Raw genomic sequence first — 18,330 nt, 5'->3', positions numbered from 1 at the left:
CATTAACTTGAGTGGTTTTTAACCAGGTTTTCCGAAGGAAAAAACTGGTTATTAGATTGGCGAATGCGGGCGGGCTGGCTGGCTGGCTGGCTGGCTGGCGGGCTGGCGGAATAAGCTTGTCCGGGCCATAACTATGTCGTTCATTGTCAGATTTTAAAATCATTTGGCACATTTGTTCACCATCATTGGACGGTGTGTCGCGCGAAATAATTACGTCGATATCTCCAAGGTCAAGGTCACACTTTGAGTTCAAAGGTCAAAAATGGCCATAAATGAGCTTGTCCGAGCCATAACTATGTCGTTCATCGTCAGATTTTAAAATCATTTGGCACATTTGTTCACCATCATTGGACGGTGTGTCGCGCGAAATAATTACGTCGATATCTCCAAGGTCAAGGTCACACTTTGAGTTCAAAGGTCAAAAATGGCCATAAATGAGCTTGTCCTGGCCATAACTATGTCATTCATTGTGAGATTTTAAAATCATTTGGCACATTTGTTCACCATCATGGGACGGTGTGTCCCACGAAAGAATCACGTCAATATCTCCAATGTCAAGGTCGTCACGACTAAAAATAGATTTAAAAAAAAAAAAAAAGCTTACAAAGGGGGTTAATTTTTTTTGGTCATTTCAAAAGTTCAGTTTGAGTTTTCTCCCTTTATCAGAATTTTTTTTCACAATGAAAACCTGGTTTTGTGACAATTTTGTCCCTTGTTGGTTCTGTGTTCTTAATTTATGAAACTGCGATTTTTTAAACTACTGTATTACTTTTAAATAAAAACAGTATAATAACAACAATGATAATAGTAATAATATTAGTGACACCCTTTAAAAGCAGCGTGGTACAGTACAGGCACCGTGTACTTAAACAAATACGCCTGTCCGCGGTGTTCACTTTTCTCGATGGGTGACATTTGCGGAGGGCGGACACGCTACTGACCGCGGTGTTCAGCGAACATCGAAATCACCGCGATTACACGCTATCGTTATCTGTATCTGTAGGGTACTGGAAAATGACTCAATCACTGAGCAGAAATAAGAAATAGGAACACCTGTGATCACCGTGATGACTTTCTTCCAAAGTGTCTAGAACCCGTGTTTCTTATCCCTAAATGTTAAATAAGCACGTGCACTATTAATTATTATGTTGGTCAGTAAAAAAGGCTTATAGAAAACAACCGACTGCGTCTTTGTTTTATTTCCCAAACAAGCACCGAAAATCCAATATCCTATGTATTACGAAAAACAAACTTTAGATAAGCACGTGTCGTCTGTAAAAACAATGATTGTACATGTCAGTAAACATCGAAGTAATTCTCGTTCGTGATCTCGGAAACAGGACTTGCTTTTACATTTACAATTACGATATTTATTTTCATAAGATTTGCTGAAAACGAATGAGAACCAAACATTAAACGTACACAGACAACACAAAATATAAATAATTATAACAAATTAAATTAAAAAAACGTTATATTTTTGGAAAAAATTGTTTTAACTTTCTCCTGATTTCCAGAAAATGACTTATACATGTTGAATGAAATCTTAATATAGATGACGCTGTTAATTAGTTGGTGTAAAAGAATATTCATGAACTGTACACGGCACTTTATGTGCAATCAGATACAGTACAATAATTGTTCATATATTGAACAAACTAAAAGTTGATAATGACACAGCATTTTTGCCTTTTATTTATTCAGAGGAAATGCCAATTCCAAATCATTTGCGAGATACATTTGTACCCTGATACTTGAATGGAAATTCACTACGAAGCTTTAACAATGTTGTCTGCTCTTCGCAATTTTTTTGTGTGTTATAAATTAATACACCCACGCCTATTTTCGCGCGCTTTTTGTCCAGACAAAACTCAGGGTTTTTTATCTGATTTTGGGGAAAGGGCCTGGCCTTTTTTGAGGGAAAAAAAAATCGCGCGAAACATTGAATTTTGGGGGAAAAAATCGTGCGAAAAGCCTGATTTTGGGGAAAATAAGGAAAGTCTAAAATAATCATTTTAACATATTTTACTGTTTTTAAAACAAATTCAAGGCAAATAATTCAATTATGCAATATTTTTCTAGTTTCTACAGTGGATCAGGTTAACTTATATATAAAAAGTTAAAATAAAAAAACAAACAATATTTTTATTTTTATTTTGGAGGGGAAAATGAAAGCTAGGGGAAAATTTACTAGCTGAGAGGAAAAAATCCGAGGGGAAAGGGCCGATTTTCGGCGGGTCCAAAAGAAGGAAAAAAACCACCTGAAACTGGACACGAAAATATCATGGGCATTTACATGTATTTATTTGTGGCTACAATTTTTAACAGAACATGAATTGTACACAATGCACGCACACCATATTAGCTGATTTACATGTACGCACGTAGGAATACCCTTGTCCCGATTGGATGCTTATTTCATCAAATCTTTAAATAGAAACATATGCTAAAATTCATTTGATACTTTACTTTTGTCGTCAATATTAACACTTACAATTTAATGAAAGGGATCAATACGTTCATGTTCAATTTTTTGTATTAAAAAATAGAAATCGGGCATTTATGGGATTATCGAGTAATGGATAAAGATGGGAGAAGTTGCATGTATGCGATTGAGACAGTTGGCACGTATGTATCGGGGAATCAAGAGACTCGGGATAATACGATTACTACAATTAGTTGTGATGAGTTCTCCATGGCATCAAACTATTAATTGCATAATCAAACACACAATTAACACTCCTTCATGTGCTGTATGCTACAGCTAGGTGCGAACACTGTTTTCTTTTATACCCTACTTTAAAAAAGACAGAAAACACTGTCATGGGCATGGGTGTGAAAAACATTATTCATTATCACTTTTCAATGAAAGGGATCAATACATGTGAGTACGTTCAATTATTTTATTTTTAGCAAACACGATGAACACTGCGGTAGATATTATGGTTCCGCAGTGATTTGCGGTGTTCGCCTTATCGCAAACGGCCCCCGCGACATTTTATCGGAACACCCATCGCGAATTGGTAGGCGAACACAGTGAGATGAACACCGCGGCGAGTGGCGTTTGTTTAAGTACACGGTGCCTGTACTGTGAGATGAACACTGCGGCGAGTGGTGTTTGTTTAAGTACACGGTGCCTGTACTGTACTTAATACCCTTAACCGTTTTTTTTGTTCTCTGTAAAAATACTAAAATTATTGTTGGATATTGTATAGGCATATTTTATCATCTAAGTCTGAACACTTAATTAACCCATTTTGTAGATATTTTCTATGATCAGGGTCCATACATTTATTGTTACATGGCCTCATTGAAACTTTTAAAATGTTGGTCTTTTGGCCATTATATTAGAAGACACTTCAAGTAGATTTAATTTAACAAAAAATATGTATTGGTGTTGAAGTCAAAACATACTATAGATCTTCCCTTTTTTTGAACATCCATTTTGTGAAAAAAAAATGTGTGTGTGTGTGTTGTGTGTGATACTCGATGCTTCATTATAAGTCCTGGTATCTTTTGAAATAACTAATGCTACACAATTAATGTTTTACTAACACTTCAACTTTCAGAGTATTTGCATGTGTTTTCTGATAAAAAAATGCTATAATATTGTTTCAATAAACCCTCAAGCTTAATTTTCTCTGTGAATGAAAAAAAATCAATAATAGAGAAATGAATACTGCCAAAAAACCATTTAAATCTTTTGCACTGTAGTGAATATATTTGAGCAGTTGCTATTCTTAAATAATAATCTGAATTGTTATATCAATTTTATTATTTCTCTATGTGTTTTCTTATCAATACATTTTACTTTATTAATTGTATTTAAGTTTTCTCATGATTTCATGTTCTCTTCTATTAGAACTGAACCTTCTGGATCGTTCTACCCTTCCTGCTTTCTTTTCCTAAACAAATGTGTTCTTTCATTTTAAACAATAGGCTTTTAGTAAAATTTTGAGTCTTTCTAATCAGTATTTAGTTGACTCACTTTGGTAAAGTAAGCATTTGACATATTTATATGTATAATAGAAAGTTTAACCTGTTATCAGTAAAAACTCTTTAGTTCTTAGTAAATGTTTGCTTGACAATTTGACCAGTTATCATTAAAATTTATATGTGCTTAGTATATGTGTGCTTAAATGTCTTATCATTGAAACTCATATGTGCTTAGTTTATTTCTATCAGAAAGTTTAACCTGTTATCATTAAAAGTCAACTGTGCTCAGTATTTGTGTAAGAGAAAGTAAAACCTTTTATCATTAAAACTCGTATGTACAAAGTATATGTATGCATGAAAGTTAAACATTTAATCCATTGAAGTCATGTGGTGTTGAAAGAAAAAATGGTAAGTATGAAGTTTAACCTGCTAAAAAGTGGAATGTCACCTGATGTTCAGTGTGGTGTGTGATTTCAGGCCAGTAGAAGATCCAGTAGTAGACCACCCACCTCCAGATGAGTTTGATGAGTACCCGGTGATTGGTTCTTGTAGGGCGCTGTATGCTTTTGATGGTAAGTTGCTTTAGGTGTGAGAGTCTTAACGATGCGAATGTTCTGGCACATGGTGGGCAAAAAGAAAAGGCAGGCATAAAACAAAGGAGGAAAGCAAGCAATTTAATTGACATGATTGAGCTTATTGCATCCTAACCTTAGATAAGAACATAAAAATGGCGAATAGTTAAACCACCAGCTTAATGCTTAGGTGTAACATATTTGGCAAAATTAAGTATACATTTGCAAAAAAACATGAATCCCATTAAATAATGCTGTTTAGTTAGATTCTGCGTTAGATATGCATCTTGTTTTGTGTTTTGTTTTGCTGCAATAATATGGGTAGTCATTGAAAGCTTTCTCATGTACATCAGTTATAGTTGAGCTATATTGTGGAAGCAAGAGGTGTTTTATCACCCCACCGAATGTTAGGCATTAAGCAATTCAATTGTCTTTGTATCTGTCCATGCTTTCATACTTTATTTACTTAATTACTTTCTGTTAATTTAATTACTGGGAAGATCATGTTCAAATTACAGTCTAGCAATTTAATATGTAGATGATCTTAAACAAAAGAATTTCGTCTGCATCAAGTTTTGGCAGAATCATAGCCCTATATGTCAGGTTTTCCAGTATAGAACATATAGGTACAATTCCTCAAATTGCTTTGAGGATAAGGCTGAAACTTTCTCAGAAGAATGTGTAGATGATTATAATGGAATTTATACTGGGACCAATTTGGGCACTGTTTTTACCGTTGTACAATATATAGTGGATTTTTCTGTGTCCAAACATTTGTTAAGTGGGAATAAGTGTCTGTGAATCGTGAATTTGATTTGTAGTTTAATTTTCTAATGGTTATTCTGAAATTATGACAAATTAAACAAAAACATATGAGAGTTGCTCAATGTTTTAACTTTTCTTGTTTCTACAACAAGCAATATAATCATAATAATTAATCAGCCATCAAGTGGTTCATGCTTTAATTAATTGGCAGCTTTTAGTCATTTCATGAAGTTTGCATTGTTCTGTCTTCAAACATATGCCATACATGTTGTACAAGATAGTGGTCATGCAGTGATGTTAAATACAATGCAGAGAAATATACATGCTTAACTGTCTTCCTTTTTATTTGGTGAAAATTATGATTGGGTTTAAAGACGGATTGGTTGATTTTGTTTATCATGAAATGCATATCCATTTAGTTTTGCTTAAGCTGTTCATGTACATTTTCAGATTCATGTAAGTTGCAGCTGGTTATTTACAATTTATATCCAATTCTAACCAAGTATGCCAAGTATAGAATATGGCTGAAAGTGTAGGCTAGACACCTTACAAACGTACCCTTCAATGTCAATCCCAAAGTGTCCTTTTATCAGACACCTGCCTCCTTTAGCATATATATACTTTGTATATTAAGTTAACGTTAAAATGTCCAAAATAGTTGATTACTGTGTTCTGAAATTTAGAAAAAATAAAATATGTTTACCTTGAACTTCACCAAAATTGTCTACCTTATTTTGGGAAAAATTAAGTTTTAAGTTTCAAATCCGAATTTCATTGGCCTACCTGGGACACCATTATACATTTACCACTGTGTCACTTGACCTTAAACACAGTGCACCATTACATTACAATAACTACCATATCCCATGGTTTCAAACCACAATCCTATTGGCCTAGCAGGTAAACCAACATATTACATTTACCTCCGTGTGTCATGATTTCAAACCTTAATTCTATTGGCTCACCAGGTACAGGATAATATTACATTTACCACTGTCACATGATTTTAAACCCCATTTTCAGTAGCCAACCAAGTGCACCATTTAAATACATATACAATTTTCATTAACCTGCCAGGTACACCATTATATTACCTTTACTCATGTGGCATAGGACTTCAAACCTAATTGCCTAACAGTGGCATCCATTATATTACAATTACCACTGTGACACATGAATTCAGTCGACAAAGATATGTTAAAGTTGAGTCCAATTATATGAAACATTGCTGCATTTTACACATGAATTCAAACAACAACGATATGTTATAGTGGAGTCCAATTATATAAAACATTGCTGCATGTGTCAAATGAATTCAGTCGACAAAAATATGTTATAGTTGAGTCCAATTGTATGAAACATGGCTGCATGTGTCACATGATATAAATCACCATGTCTCTGTGTCTTACACAGCCAGTGCAGAGGGAGGTAGCGTATACATTCTGCTGTTTATCCTGCCATCAGTCTTGTCTGTCTCTGTCATTATTGTCTCAACATTGTGCCGTCGCAATACATATCATCCATCACAACGTTGAAATGTCATAGTCAGTTTTTAGCTCACCTGAGCAAATCATGCTTATGGTGATCTTTTGTGATCACCTTTTGTCCGCTGTTTGTAATGCGTTATGCATTTTCCCTTGTCATTATTTGCCTCGAAGAGAACACTCTAGATGCCACATTTAGGTTCGTCTTTCCTGAAACCTGGTCAGAACAGTTGCTGCAATTACATTTTGCTGGAGTTTGCAACTGGGTCATGCTGGGTCAAAAACTAGGTCATATCCTCAAATTAAAGAAAAGGCTCTTCATGAAACTTGCTCAGAACATTTGTCTTAACAGAGTATGAAAAGGGGCGCCTGGAATCGAAATTTATGTCAATAATTAAAAAAAAAAGCTTGTAATTACACGAGATGCCTCATTTATTGCTCAATCTTCATGAAACTTTGAAACTGGGTCATTTAAGGTCAAAAACTATTAATTTAAAACAGAGCTTCTGAACCTTCTAGAGGCCACTTTTATTTACCAATCTTTATGAAAGTTGGTCAGCTTGTTCTTCCCAATTAAATAACAAACAGTTTTAAATTGGTTTAATTTGGGTTATAAACAAGGTCACTACGTTAAATAAAATTGAAAGCTTGTGAACACTGTAGATGCCAATTTTTTTGGCAAATCTTCAATGTTAAGCAATTTAAACACCTTAGAAGATATATTTGTAACCCAGTCATCCTGAAAGTTGCTTACAACATTAACAAATTGTGTTGCTATGATATTGGTGCTGTTTTCAAAAATGATGGTTGGTTATTAAAAATTTGCTGCCAGCTGTTTTGGCAGTTTTCCTTATAAGTATATTGAGAAACCTTGTTCACACTACTTGGTCAGCAAATTTCCGTCCCTTTGGGTCTCAGGTGAGCGCCGTATGGCATTTGTCCTCTTGTTTTAGTGTTGTTGCTTCGTTCAGGTTGTTGAGATTCAGTTCAGGTGTCAAAAAAGTTGGTATTGCCTTCCTTGTTAGTTGTTGTAATATATACAATATACAATATGTCACCACAATCTCTTCAATGTTGTTATTAATAAAAATACAAGTTAATTCTTGCCTTATTTCTGTAGTTCATACATGCTTTGAGGTTGATAAGCAATACAGAAACTTTTTGACCACCCCTGTCAAAAACCTATTCAAATCTGAATACTTTATATGTAATCTGTACTAATGATTCAAACATCAATCATTTTTCAAGTTTATCCAGATTCAACAAGTTTAGAAAAAGAAAAGATTCATACTCAAGTTAAAAAATAGCCAGAAAAGCAACTTTTTTTTAATTAATAATACTGGCTATGGCCTTCAGGAAAATTGATTTTATTTGCTTTTGTTACTGTTCATGATTGGCCATCATACTTTATGGTACCCATTCTTACTTAAAAATGTCTTATGCTATGTTTATTACCATATCTATTGACTAATGCGGAACTAGCATTATTATGATTGGTACATAGAAGTTTTGATTGAATAATTTTACTAGTTGCAAAAAAAATGCCTTATGTAGTTGGGCTTTAAGCAAAAAAGACTTTATTTTTGTGTTCACTGGTTGGTCATTTTTCTTTGTTAAACACCCATTTGATATTTTGATACAATTTGGCATGGTTATATACCTGCAAATTCATAAATGTGTTTCAACTTTCCTGGAAGACCAAATTCCTTTAAGATTCTTTGTTGCATTCTGATAACATCGGGTCTACTGCAATCTTTTGACTGCCATTTGTTATGTTGTTATTTGCAAAACATTTGTTCCTGGGCAATCATGAATTTTCGGTATTGCATATTTAACTCACTTCCTGCTGAAATATAGTGAATATCCATTTTTCTTCTTCTAAAATTCAAATGTATGCATATGAAATATAGGCGGAAATGTGTTTATCCTTTGGAATGTTGCTTTTAGAAACTAGAATGGTACCAAAAAGGTGTTAATGTTAAAAATCTACAATTTAAATGTTCATGAGTGTCTTACGTTTTCCAGTCTTCTTTTGATATTGCGTTTTATGTTTGCATGATGTGTATCAAAATTATTGTATACTTTTTTTGTTGCAGCTTTCATTATTGAATGTCATCTAAACTGTTGTGATATTGTTCTCGCTAGAATGCTGCACATTGTCTTCATGGAATGATTGATTACGATTAAAGCTTTTTGCATGGTATCTTACACCATTATTCTGCATTTAATAAAAATGGAATTGTTAAAAGATAATATATCTAATTAAATGCATGACTTTTTCAGGATGTATATTATTTAGCATGTTCAAAAAACCAGTTCCGTAAATAGATATACTCAATGGCATGTATATGATGCAAGTCCTGTCCTTAAAGTCATGCAATTTTAAGTTATAATACGCACATTTATTTTTAATACTCATTTAGGGTTATTGTTTTGATAGAAAATATTTTATGCTGAATGAATTTGAAAGTTAAGATAATAGCCATGGACATGTCTATTGATAGGATAGCTTAATAGCCATGGACATGTCTATTGATAGGATAGCTTAGTACACGGAGATTAATAATACTGCATGGAAATTGTATAATCGAATAAAAACCATTGAAAAAGGTTTCACTTAGGAAGGAAGACTAAGTGGGTTTTTTGAGGCTATACCCATGTGTGTCCCACTTAGGAAGAAGGATTAAGAGGGTTTGGGGGAAATTATAAATAATTAAAATATGAGTCTTGTTCTGAGAAAACTGAGCTTAATGCATGTGCATAAAGCTTTGTCCAAGGTAAGCCTGTGCAATCCACACAGTCTCATCAGGAATAACACCTTAACTTTTTATTATTTTTTTCTTTGCAGAGAAAATCCAAATAAGGCTGAAATTATTGTCCTTGATTAGCCTGTGCAGACTGCACAGGCTAATCTGGGACAATAATTTACACACATGAAATAAGCCCAGTTTTCCAAGAAGGATGTTCGTATTGCACTAAACGCATGTTACGTGTATGTAACAGCATTGAATTAGGGCTTGGTCAGTATGGTCAGAAATAACTAAAAATATTAGAAAATGGTTGAGATTGCATCAGACTAGTGTACTAAACGCTTGTGATCAGTGTGTTACAGCATGGTCATGAGTAATTGAAAATGTAAGAAAATGTTGAAAAATGCTGGAGAACAAAACTGACTCTTGTACTTAATGCATGTGAACTGTGTCCAAAATGGTGGAATATAAATCAGAATGTTGTTCTCAACACATGTGCTATGTGTGTTACAGCTGTTAATGAGGGGTCAGTCAGTATGGTGGAGAACGAGGAGATGTCTGTGCTGGAGCAGGACCAGGGGGATGGCTGGACCCGTGTGAGAAAGTACAACAACGAGGAGGGCTTCGTACCCACCACCTACATACAGTGCCACTTCTATGACCAGGACGCAGTCTAGCGAGGGGGAGAGATAGGGGGGGGGGGTCAGGGAATTGGGGCTGGTGTGTTGCGCTGAGGGAGTTGACATACCTTTGAGTTGTTTTTGTTTTTTGGGGGGTTGGGTACATGGTACCTGCCACATACATACAGTGTCACATCTAGGCGCTAGATGCAGTGTAGGCGGGGAGGGGGGAAGGAGGGGGGTTAACGTTACGTTGAGGGGTATGTGGATATGGGAGAATGGGCTTTTTGGGGCTTCATGGGTATGATTCAGTGAATCAGACAATTGCTGTATACATACATACAAAAAAAAGCCATGTCTAGGCCCAGGACACAGTGAAGAGATGGGGTGTTAGTTATGGGGATTGGGGGATGGTGTAGCGCTGAGGGAGTTCACATTAATTTAAGGGGTATTTGGATTTGGGAGGATGGGTTTTTTGGGGGTATATGATTCATTGAATTGGACAAAAGCTGTTGGGTGGGTGCACTTTAAGAATGGTTTTAATAAGTTGTTTTTGTAGGTTTAAGATATCAATTCGATAGTTCACCGGTGCACATGCTCAGCATATAAAAACATCAGCTCTTCTCTAGAGATTTTCTCTATTTATTTGTATGGACTGGGATTCTGTTGGTTGGGAAAAAGTACTGGTATGGTAAAACTGTTTGATGTGAGAAGTTGGGTTTCATAGAAGTGGCAAGCAAACAGCTGGGGACAACAAATACAAGACTTGTCCATTTTCAAATTGAAAATGTCTGTTATTTGTTGTGTCAGTGCTTGTACTTTGCTGTTTTACTGATTGTTGGAGGAAAATACTGCTTAACAATAACAATATGTGCAAACACATGTCAAATGTGCAGCAGCAGATTTCCTGGAGTGTTATGGGAGATAAACTAAGCTGACATTTCTCGATAGGTACAATCAGCTATACCTAATTAATTCATTGTTTGATATTCTCTGTTAGACTGGGAGAGTTCTTCCCTATGGTGTTCAAAGGCTCAGACCATTGTAGTTTATTAGATAAAAATGCCAGATTATGTAGTCATGACAACAGTTACTGGATTGTTGTCAGATTTTAACACCAAACAAATATTTACAAAAAATGGGTCATACTGCGGCCTTAGATATTGCGTAGATGATTTGTTACATGGTACATGTATATTAGATGAATGAATTTAGGAATTGTGATATTATTGCTGAGCATTGATTGTTTATAAACACCTTATTTGTAATATGTACTCTTTTTAAAACAAAAAACAACTGGGGAAGAATAACTGTGTATAATGAATAATGAATTATACTATTAATTAAGTAAAATATTTATACAGTGCATTTTATTTGAGTGTATGTACATGCAAATACATGTACATATATATGTTTGAATTGATTTAAAGTCTATATTATTGTGTATGCCTGTATGTGTTGTATGAATTTCTTCTAATGCATGAATTTGAAAGTTGCTGACCAGGTTTTTGATTTTTGTGCCAAAATGTCATTTTAAATGTATTTTTATGGCTGCTGGTCTAATAAATAAAGAGATTTTGTCATTATTAAAGTCACTAAAAGTGTACACAAATTCCTCATTTTATTTAGCTGAAGCCTTCATAGGATTATCATAGATGATCAGGTTTGGGATATTCATTAGCAATGCAACGATGGTAATGCAAGGTACTTTTAATACCAAGTGCAGAAATGGTCTTAATTCCTATGATTTATTTCAAAGAATAAGCTGGCCACTCAAGATGGCCTAAATTGTTGCAAACACATTTAGCAATAGCAGGCATAAATATTGATAATATGATTAAAGCACATCATATTTATGGAACTTGTAGCCAACCAATTGTTTAATGGTTGATAATGGCTTATAATAATGGCTTTATGGACTGGAAACTTGTCTTTTTTTAACATATGTATTTTTCTTTTCAGTAGCTTCAATGTAAAAAAGGGAATTATTGATAATTTATTATAATTAACCTACAAGTATTTATGAAGGTATTGCATTTTATTTTTATGTTTTTGTATAAAAATGAAATGATTCTTTTGTTTGGACTATTTCGCTTGAAGCAAATATTTTATACTGATGTTTTATATCATACTTGTTCTTCCATGAGCATTTTCATATCATTTATTGTACACTTCCATTGTAAGACAATGTAGCTATGTAACGCCATGTATTATGTATGTGCATATACACCAATAAACATCAAATAATATATGGGGATCACCATTGATGCACAGTTTTTATATTCTGCAAAAATCAAGCATTTTTCATCAATTGAAATGCAACAGATCTGAAATTCCGGTTAATTGATATTTTAATATCTTCGTTAATGAACTAAAGTATCATTCTTTTTTGGGGAAGAATTTAAATTTTATTTAAGTATTTTCAAAAAGATATTTTGCATTGTCTAACATGTGTAAAATTGATTTGAAATTTATTAATATTGGTATAATTATAATTGGTAATGGAAAATCTTGATAATGCTTACCTTTTTGAAAGAAATTACTTATATACGTGGTCTTATTTATGTTCCCTTTAAAATTCATATATACTTTGTTTTGACAAGTGTAAAAATTGCACTTGGACCCCATAGCTGACCCAACAAGTTTCTCTACCACAGCCTCGCTGTCCTTGATCAGTCTGAAAAATTTTGCAACAATGGACAAAACTTTTAATTGAATGGTTATCATGATACATAACATATCAATGGTTTGTTGCTATAATAATTACAAATACATGTATGCCAGTAACTTCGAGTCATTTTAATAAACTTATGCCTTTTATTGGTATTACTAATTGATTCTTTTGGAAGATTGATGTTCTTGATTGTTTGTTAGTCTGTCATGTAAGTGTCCAGCCTGGACCCATATTCATCAAGCTTCTTAAGGAAGTCTTAACTTCAGTTGGTCCTAAGTGAGATTTCAGGTCATGTTTTCAATGTGAAATCCAGCATCATATCTGCTTACAAACAGAAGACGATAATCATTTTAACAAGGTTTACTTGAAACATTTTAAGGTAAAATAACATGTATATAAACTAGCCAGAGACTAAAGGAATTTTATGGATTTAAATAAATTTGATTGAAGTTTTCTCTAAAGTTCTTTATGAATATGGGCTAAGCAATAACATATGAGAAATCCAGACCCCACGTTCATTGCTCTGTTAAGACTCCCGACAGCACTATATGAATTTATGTTTACATTACTCCATAATTATAATTTTATGATATAAATGTATACAGATTGTCATATGATATTAATTGAAATTTAATTTGACTTGGCATACATCCACAAAGCCTGTCATATTTCGATTTATCTGTTTTAGTCTAGAACTTATCAAGACAATTTATGGAAGGAAAGTGCAAGATGATACATTTATGTCTGAAAATGCTGTTATTTATGAATATTTGTTTGTACATTTGTGGTAATTGCCAAAAAAAACACACAACAGGTTTAGTTTTTGAGTCAAGGAAGAGAACATACAGACTAATGAGTTGAACTTTACTTTACTCACCTGTATTGACCAGTACCGATAGATATTTGAGTTGAACTTTATATAAGCACTCAAACCTGTATTGACCAGTTCCGGTAGATATTTGAGTTGAACTTTATATAAGCACTCAAACCTGTATTGACCAGTTCCGGTAGATATTTGAGTTGAACTTTATATAAGCACTCAAACCTGTATTTCCCAGTTCTGGTAGATATTTTAGTTGAACTTTATATAAGCACTCAAACCTGTATTGACCAGTTCCGGTAGATATTTGAGTTGAACTTTATATAAGCACTCAAACCTGTATTGATCAGTTCCGGTAGATATTTGAGTTGAACTTTATATAAGCACTCAAACCTGTATTGACCAGTTCTTGTAGATATTTGAGTTGAACTTTATATAAGCACTCAAACCTGTATTGACCAGTTCCGGTAGATATATGAGTTGAACTTTATGAAGCACTCAAACCTGTATTGACCAGTACCGGTAGATATTTGAGTTGAACTTTATATAAGTACTCAAACCTGTATTGACCAGTACCGGTAGATATTTGAGTCTCATTCTGGTAAAACTGGGCTAAATGCATGTGCGAAATGGATTAGCAGTCTGCACAGGCTAATCAGGTAAGACAACGCGTTGTCTCAGATGAGCCTGTGCGGATTATCAGCACATGCATCAGGCCTGGTTTTCTCAGACTGCGACTCAATTGGCCATCAAGTGTCTAGTTGACCAATCATGTGCAGATCTCCATCAAGTGTCTAGTTGACCAATCATGTGCAGATCTCCATGGACAAACAAGCTTAGGAGAACACAAGGCTTAGAGATCTTTGTCTGTCTGGTAACTGCATGTGATTTCTTATTTTATTTACGTAACTATTTTAAGCCTATTTGCCTATGAGATCATTGATAATGTGCTGTCAGGTTTTATCACTTTTCTTTCACTGCTATCTGTGTGATTCTTTAACATAACGGATTGCCTGTGTGCGAGTTGTTTTTTATATTGGATATATACTGTTTATTATTTATACTTGTCTGTCCTATAGAAATCATTTTTTGTAAATATATCAGACAAACAATGGTGCAATTAATGTGTGTGTTTGTGTCCAGTATATAAAAAAAAGGCATTTCATCCTGTACTTTGTAATAATTTCAACTGTACAAATACAATACAAGCTCATAATCTCTATGATCACTTTTATGATAACCTACCATCTATCTGTAGCCTTTCACTGTAACTGTAGCTTATTTTCAATGATAAAAATTACCTGAGATTTATTAATTAGTTGACAGACTTATATAAATTGTTTAATCCTTAAAATGTTGGGACAAAGTATGCAGGTTATCTGCAAAATTATAGCTCAACATTTTTTTTATGCAATGGTGATAACAATTTGATTTTTTGTACCAGCAACTTAATAAAATTTGACTACTTAAACACCGCCCAAGAACGAAAAAACATTTTGTCTGTTTTTAAATGCCAAATCTGATAATTGTCCCCTACCGGTTTCACCGGAGGGGACTTCTGGTTTGCGCTCCGTCTGTCAGTCCCTCCGTCACACTTTTCTGGATCCTGCGATAACTTTTGAAGTTCTTAATATTTTTTCATGAAACTTGAAACATGGATAGATGGCAATATGGACATTATGCACATCATTTCATTTTGTTCCTACATCAAAAATTCTGGTTGCTATGGCAACCCCCAAAAAATATTCTGAAAATGGTGGAATTTCGGACAATGGTGGAGCCGGTAGGGGACAATATTGCTTGACAATAGCCTTGTTTTCTGTGTAACAAGTGTCGAAATTTCTGTGTAACAAGTGTCGATATTATTTCATAATCTGCAGGTTATTTTAAGCCCTTATCTTCATATAAAACAATAAAGTATCTGAGCACCTTATAACTTCATATGCTGTCAATGCAGTACAGTTATACCTCACAATATAGGGGAAACATCAGGATTTGGCGTACAATTGTTGTATTTGGATTAAACATACATGTACTATGCAGATAGAACATTTCTAGGCTGATTCCATGGCATCTCCTACATATGAGCTGTACTCTGTGAAAAAGGGGTTTAATGCATGTGCGTAAAGTGTCGTCCCAGATTAGCCTGTGCGGATTGCACAGGCTAATCTGGGACGGCACTTTAGGCACACTCATTAAACCCCCTTTTCACAAAGCAAGGCTCATATATTATACAGAATGACTAATGGAGCAGTATTATACTTGTATAGTGTGGTCGTTTCTGCTTATGGGTTCTAACCAGTAGTGAGATTCATGATATTTCATCGTTTTTGCAATATTCTGTTTCTGAACAGTTGTTAATAGTTAAATAGTCTGCGATGCCCTAACTAAAAATTATGTACATTTTGCACAGGCATCACTTTATTCCTGCTTTTGTGTCTGTTGTTTACTAAAAATATACAATACGAAATCCACTCGAACAAAGCTAACCTTACTTTTTTCATGTTTGTCTAATTTTTTAGGGTCAAAATGTTTGTTTTTTTAACCTTCATTCTTACATGACAAGAGTAGACAGTGGGCAATATATTTTTTCCCAAATCCTTATTTTTCCCTTCCCTGTTTTTCATCTGTAAATAAATTACAATTTATCTCGTATATACATATATATGCGATGTTCAAATCATTCTGTTTTGTAATCGATTAATAGTGATTTAACTAAGTTATGAAATCAAATGTATTGAAAAGATTGTCCTGTGACTACACAAAAATGCAAGTCGTAACTTAAAGGACCAATAGAATTCAAAACCATAATTAAACCATAAATTTCATTGATCAATTTTACAATTTTATACTCTTGTTTAAACTGGTCATGAGGTCATGAATTGTGAGTGATGGAAATGATAATTTTAAGACCATGTTTTAAGTTTTATCAATATGTTGTACAATGTGATCAAGTTGTTGAAGGGAATGCCATTAAAAGATTTCAAGTTTCTGAGCTTTCTATGTGGTTTTTCCTTTAAGTTTTTGTATCCCCCCCCACCTATCCCTTTTTCATGTTTGCAAAACTTGATTCTCGTGTGTGTTGTTTTCATATAAGCAGTAGTAGCAATATGGTGTTAAAACACTACCCCACACCGGGGCAGTATGAGCTGGTGTTTGTGTACATATATATAAGCATATACTGTGTACTATGTTTGTATTATTTCTTCATGGATGTTTGTCATAATGCAATCTTTATTTACTATTATGATAACAAATATACCCATATGGGAAATAACCGACACTTTTCATTGTTCTTCTTATCCCAGATTGTGTGAGTTAATATGTGCCCAAATACAAATTTTGTATCTAAGAGTTTTGATTATTTCCAACATTTTCAGCAGGGTTTATGTCATATAAATGTGGTCAATAAACCTACTCACACTTTTAGAATGCAAGTTTATCTTACATAAGCCTTTCACATGTACTTTGTTGCACAAACAAGCAGAATGATACTAACTTATGTTATATGATAATCCTATTTGTGCTGAAGACCAGGATTGACCTGTAAATTGTGACTTCACGTTTGTTTTGCACTTGACTATGTGAAACAATGTCACATCTTAAAACTTTATTTGAAAATCAATACAAGCTGGACACTTATAAAACTCAGGGGATTTCTTGTATTCACCTTTGACCTGGTCTTTGCATGTAACCATCAGTCTTTATGAAAATGAAGATACATTTCATGAAATATTTTTGGTGTCTGACAGAAAGTTGTTGAGGCAGTAGTAAGGAATGCCATTTGTTACGTAATAATAAGCTTTCCAGCATAGCATTTGATCAAAGGCACTGAAGTTGTTCGCTGTTATTGTCCTTGATTAGCTTGTGCGCATTGCACAGGCTAATCAGTGTGCACAGGCTAATCTTATTTGACATGCATTAAGCCCCTTTTTCCCTGAAATCAGCCAACATGTACAGATTTCAATGATAAAAACACTAGACTGGTCAATGTCGACTTACAAGCTGGTATATAAACTCACTGCTAGAGGGTATATACACTCACTGCTTAGAGCAGAATCATTTGTTGTCTGCTGCAGACAGGCAGCGGTAATCGTCCCTTGCAGAGTGAGTTGTGGTTCTTACCGTACTTCTAAGGCTTCTAAGCACATACTGATTTGCAAAATATGCTCTGTAAATTTAGTTGGCCGCTAACGCGACCAACTAATAAACAAAAACAAACACTTGGTAACTTTCGTTCAAAAAGAGAACAAGAGTTCCGCGGTCGGAGATGACCGCATTGAAGCCGGATTTTTGATTTAAATGACAGGAAAGTACCTTTCGTGTTTTTGTCAATGCAATACTTAAATTACTGAAATATTGTTCAAAGGTCAAAATGAAATGTAAGTACTTTTCAAGGCATGAGCAAACCTTGTGTTATGTTTTGAATGCATGCATATACATGAACAACAATAACATTTAAGGTCACAAATATGAACTTGAATTGACAATTAGGAAAGTTTGATCTCAATTTTTTTATTAGCAAATTAGTAACATATTGTTTGAAGTTTCCATCAATTTCATTATCAAATGTAAGAAAATAAACTTAGATGAAATAATACTATTTATTGTTTTGCTTTCACATACCTACACAGAAATCCAGACAGCCTTATGATCACTCCAAAAGGTTTCTATCACACCAGTTCTAGCAGAACTTTAACATTTTTACC

At 34.0% G+C, this 18,330-nt stretch overlaps 1 protein-coding gene and 1 long non-coding RNA gene across 10 annotated transcripts in view; one reads left to right on the top strand and one right to left on the bottom strand.

Annotated features, from left to right (window-relative positions):
* Positions 1-12,376, top strand: part of LOC127838538 (formin-binding protein 1-like) — a 68,921-nt gene extending 56,545 nt beyond the window's left edge. For 6 of the 9 annotated variants that reach the window (XM_052366355.1, XM_052366349.1, XM_052366351.1 and 3 more), the window contains 3 exons: positions 4,414-4,508; positions 6,687-6,701; positions 10,021-12,376. In XM_052366355.1, coding sequence (XP_052222315.1) covers positions 4,414-4,508; positions 6,687-6,701; positions 10,021-10,184 — 274 coding nt within the window. In that variant the 3' untranslated portion in view covers positions 10,185-12,376. The remainder of the gene's footprint in view (positions 1-4,413; positions 4,509-6,686; positions 6,702-10,020) is intronic. The other 3 variants (XM_052366353.1, XM_052366350.1, XM_052366352.1) reach the window with 1 other exon arrangement.
* Positions 12,377-13,078: 702 nt separating this feature from the next.
* LOC127838545 (uncharacterized) lies at positions 13,079-14,639 on the bottom strand. Its single transcript, XR_008029850.1, has 3 exons — positions 14,015-14,639; positions 13,847-13,958; positions 13,079-13,790 (listed from the first exon to the last, which is right to left on the bottom strand). It is a non-coding gene; the product is annotated as an uncharacterized LOC127838545 (long non-coding RNA).
* Between the last annotated feature and the right edge of the window lie 3,691 nt (positions 14,640-18,330).

This window comes from Dreissena polymorpha, chromosome 7 (genome assembly GCF_020536995.1).
Source record: "Dreissena polymorpha isolate Duluth1 chromosome 7, UMN_Dpol_1.0, whole genome shotgun sequence".
Classification (NCBI taxonomy): Eukaryota; Metazoa; Mollusca; class Bivalvia; order Myida; family Dreissenidae; genus Dreissena; species Dreissena polymorpha.
The sequence above is the reverse complement of the archived record's forward strand: the minus strand, read 5'-3'. Positions and strand labels throughout refer to the sequence as shown.